The 4286-nt window shown below is 46.5% G+C and overlaps 1 protein-coding gene across 1 annotated transcript in view; it reads right to left on the bottom strand.

Moving 5' to 3' along the window:
• Positions 1–4286, bottom strand: part of mbnl3 (muscleblind-like splicing regulator 3) — a 68256-nt gene that overhangs the window by 32283 nt on the left and 31687 nt on the right. Inside the window, exon 2 of the mRNA XM_023992122.2 lies at positions 1433–2751. Within this exon, the coding sequence (XP_023847890.2) occupies positions 1433–1615 (183 nt within the window). The 5' untranslated portion in view covers positions 1616–2751. The remainder of the gene's footprint in view (positions 1–1432; positions 2752–4286) is intronic.

Here is a 4286-nt window from a genome sequence, read left to right as displayed (position 1 = left end):
GGACAGCTAGTCAGCAGTACAGAGTAAAGGGACAGCTAGTCAGCAGTACAGAGTAAAGGGACAGCTAGTCAGCAGTACAGAGTAAAGGGACAGCTTGTCAGCAGTAGAGAGTAAAGGGACAGTTAGTCAGCAGTACAGAGTAAAGGGACAGCTAGTCAGCAGTACAGAGTAAAGGGACAGCTAGTCAGCAGTACAGAGTAAAGGGATAAATGACCTGAATTGATGCGATAACGATAAAAAGAAAGATATGTTTATAACATTAATGTGGACTTTTTACATTATATTTTAAACTACTACTACCCATCAATTGTCCTATTAACAATCACCCATATTAGCAAACTCATTTCACTTCAAACTTCACATTTCTCTAGTATAGGCTACTTATTGTAATGAACGATATCAGGAAAATGCCTGCGATAAGTGATCAGTATGATCGTTGTCGATAATGTTTGGTTTATTGTCCCAGCTCTACTTCAGAACTGATTCATAGACAGCAAGGAGAAAGGTACAGAGGGTGGGTGTGGTTGAAGAGTTCCTGGTCTTGACAAATCTTTTAAAACAGCTTACAAGTCAACTTCCCCTTCACAGGTCCAATATAATATACAAAGTGTACAAAACATTAGGAACACTTTCCTAATATTGAGTTGCAACCCCTTTTGCCCTCAGAACAGCCTCAATTCATTGGAGCATGAACTCTACAAGGACTTAAAAGCGTTCCACAGGGATGCTGGCCCATGTTGACTCCAATGCCTCCCACAGTTGTGTCAAGTTGGCTKKATGTCYTTTGGGTGGTGGACATTTCTTAATACACACAGGAAACTGTTGAGCGTTAAAACCCCAGCAACGTTGCAGTTCTTGACACACTCAAACCGGTGCGCCTGGCACCTACTACCATAGCCTATTCAAAGGCACTTCAATCTTTTCTCTTGTCCATTCACCCTCTGAATGGCACACACACAATCCATGTCTCAATTGTCTCAAGGCTTAAAAATACTTATTTAACCTGCCTCCTCCCCTTCATCTACACTGATTGAAGTGGATTTAACAAGGGACATCAATAAGGGATCATAGCTTTCACCCGGATTCACCTTGTCAGTCTACTTCATGGAAAGAACAGGTGTTCTTCATGTTTTGTACACCCATTCCCAAAACGTAAAAACTATTGTCTATTACTAATCCCTTATTAACTATTGTCTATTACTAATCCCTTATTAACTATTGTCTATTACTAATCCCTTATTAACTATTGTCTATTACTAATCCCTTAGCAGGCCTAGTTGATGAATTTCAAAAATGATTTACAGGTTGGTTGTGTGGTGTGTGTCTGAGAGAGAGAGTTATGAGAGAGTGTTTTCCCTTACCTCATTGTCAGACAGTGCCTGCTGTGTGTGTGTGTGTGTGTGTGTGTGTTGTTTGTGATGCTGACTGTTACCTTGAGTGAGTCGAAGCAGGCGATGACTCGGCCATTGTCCACGTGGCAGCTCCTGGCTGGGTGGGCGAACTTACACTCAGCGTCTGAGCGAGAGCAGGTACCCCTCTGAAACTCTCGACACACCTCTAGGGTCAACCACTTAGTGTCCCGGCCCATGGCCATACTTCCCATGTTGACTGCCATTACAGCCCCTCAGGACAGGAGGGGGCAAGTGGATAAGGGAGTAGGGTCTAGGGTTGGACACAATCGGGACTTAGTGCACAAACAAAAAGCACTGATGCAGACGGAAATAAATTGGAAACTCCTTGACAAGACAAGAGGAGATGAGTGTGTGAAATAAAATAAAATACTTAGTTATACTGGATACAATGAATAAGCTGGTCCTTTGAAATGACTTTTCGAGTTTCTGGGTATGGAGGCTGGAGTAGTGGGTTTTCTTGGGTAAGGTGCAGATCCCTGATCCACTGACGATGGGATGACTTCTCAGAGATAGAGGTGAGCAGAGGCCAGCTCTGTGTCATCGAAAAAATAGGAAATTGGGGCACCTCACTCTGTCATGCTGAGATATGTAGTTCAGACAGGCATTGTCCTAGAGAGAGGCCTTCCAATGACAGCTTCCTCTTCTTATGTCCGTCAGTCTGTCTGTCTCTGTCTTGCTCGCGCTGGTCACTCCATTCTTCAGACAGAAACCCCAAAACCACCCCAAATATCCAGAACTGTGACACGGCTTCTGTCGCGTTTAGTATGGCTGGTCAGGCTGTTTAGAAAAAGGGAAAGATAAAAAAGCAGAAGCTTATCGACCAGTGTCCTTGTATTGATGATGAGGTGGAGGCCGGGGGGAGGTGTAGAATTTGGGGAGGTGGAGGCTGAGGGGAGGTGGCGCTGGGGGGAGGTGGGCGGATTGCAGATCAGCAGCAGGACGGATGACTCTCTGGCTGTCAGGGTCACATATAGCCTCATTCAAGGCCAAACACACACAAATAAACACACACACAGTGCTGTGCTTTGCTCTACTCTCACCTAGCAGGGCCAGGAGCCTGTCCTATGCAGACAGCAGCAGTACACAGCGGCAGCAGGCCACCAGCCAGCCAAACTCCCACAGCACTATCAGCACTGGACCGAACCAGAACGTCAGGCACCCACTCACAGTCTTCTTAGGCACTTTGGAGTTCCACTTCCTCCTCTTATTTTAGTCTCTTTCTCATCCCTCCTTCTCCACGTTTCTTCCTTCCCTGGCTGTCTCTTGTCGTTTATCCTTCCGTCTTCGTCATCCTCTTCATTGACCTCTTCATGTGGCTGCCCTTTCCGTAAAAACCTGTCTTTAGGTTGCAAGAAGAGACAGATTATCAAAATTAGTCAGCAGTCGGTTTAAAATAATAACATTAAATAAAGTAAAAAATCAATTGCAGAAAAGGGTTCCAGGAAAAGCAGGCATCCTGAATGTAGAATATAACTGCATTAGTATCCAACCTACACTGTCAACTTACAACAGAAACCTATGGAGTCTAACTGGGTGATGAGGTCATGAGGTGAAAGAGAGACACACAAATAGAGCAGGCGGAGAGGGAGGCTAGTAGGGAGGCTGCAATGCACAGGAAAGGGCAAGCAATGTCTTAATTAAGAGATACAAGGAGGTAGAGGGAGGGATAGAGGGAGGGATAGAGAGAGGGAGCGATAGAGAGGGAGGGATAGAGGAAGGGATGGAGGGAGCGATAGAGAGAGGGAGGGAGAAAGAGGGAGGGAACGAAAAGAAAGCTTTGCAGAGCTGAAAGTAATTGACCAACTTGACATGAATCATGCTGCGATGTGCTGAAAATGAGTATCCTTGAACCGCCACAGGCTGGCCGCTGCCGTCGCAGACAGTTACGAAAATATAGAGGGGAAGGGAGTGACGAGGAAAATAGAGAAAGAGCATTTCTCCCCGACTGTAGCTGCTGTGCAGAGTGAGGCCACAGCCAATCAGCTTGAGCCTTGCAGGCAGGCAAAGAAAGTGCCTTGCCAATGAGGATAGAGGTTGCATATCGATACCCCCCACCCATCCTTGTTCCTCCCTCCATTCCTCCCTGCCTGCCTGCCTCTTTCCTCTGGCACAGCCTGTCATGTCTAAGCCTCATTTATTTTTTATTTAACCTTTATTTAACTTGGCAAGTCAGTTAAGAACAATGATGGCCTAGGAACAGTGGGTTAACTGCCTTGTTCAGGGGCAGAACGACAGATTTTTACCTTGTCGGCTCGGGGATTTGATCTAGCAACCTTTCGGTTACTGGCCCAATGCTCTAACCATTATGCTACCTGCCACCCCATGCCAGGATTTAAAGAGGAGAATAAAGAATGTCTGACTCTAAAGTCCTCTCTTTCTCTCACTCTGAAGTGTGTGTGCACCTGTGTCCTGCTCAAACTGAGGGCATCACTGCAGTGTCTGACTTCCAGAGAGGGAGAGGGAGAAAGAGAGGGATGTGAGAGGATGAGAGGAGAGGTTCTTCCTGTATTTCTCCCAGTGAGGTGTGGTAAGGTAGGGTTAAGTGTGAGCAAGGGATGGGGGGCTTAATATAACAAAGACAATATCTGGTGAAAGTGATTGTCTTTCGACACCTTGTAGAGTCCATGCCCCAATGAATTGAGTCTATTTTAAGGGCAAAAGGGGGGGAGTGGGGGGCTGCGGGGGGGGGGGGGGGGGGGGGGCGGGGGGGGGGGGGGGGGGGGTGGGGGGGGGGGGGGGTGTAATTAGGAAGCTTAATTGTTGGTACGCTCAGTGTATATAGTCATAATAATAGTGAAGTGACTTGATAAATACAGGGTACATCCTAATAAACCCACATAGAAACCCCACAGTATACCCACACCACCTGGTATA

The sequence above is a fragment of the Salvelinus sp. IW2-2015 genome, linkage group LG8, assembly GCF_002910315.2.
Source record: "Salvelinus sp. IW2-2015 linkage group LG8, ASM291031v2, whole genome shotgun sequence".
NCBI classification, from domain to species: domain Eukaryota; kingdom Metazoa; phylum Chordata; class Actinopteri; order Salmoniformes; family Salmonidae; genus Salvelinus; species Salvelinus sp. IW2-2015.
Note: the sequence above shows the minus strand (reverse complement) of the source record. Positions and strands in the feature narration are given on the sequence as shown.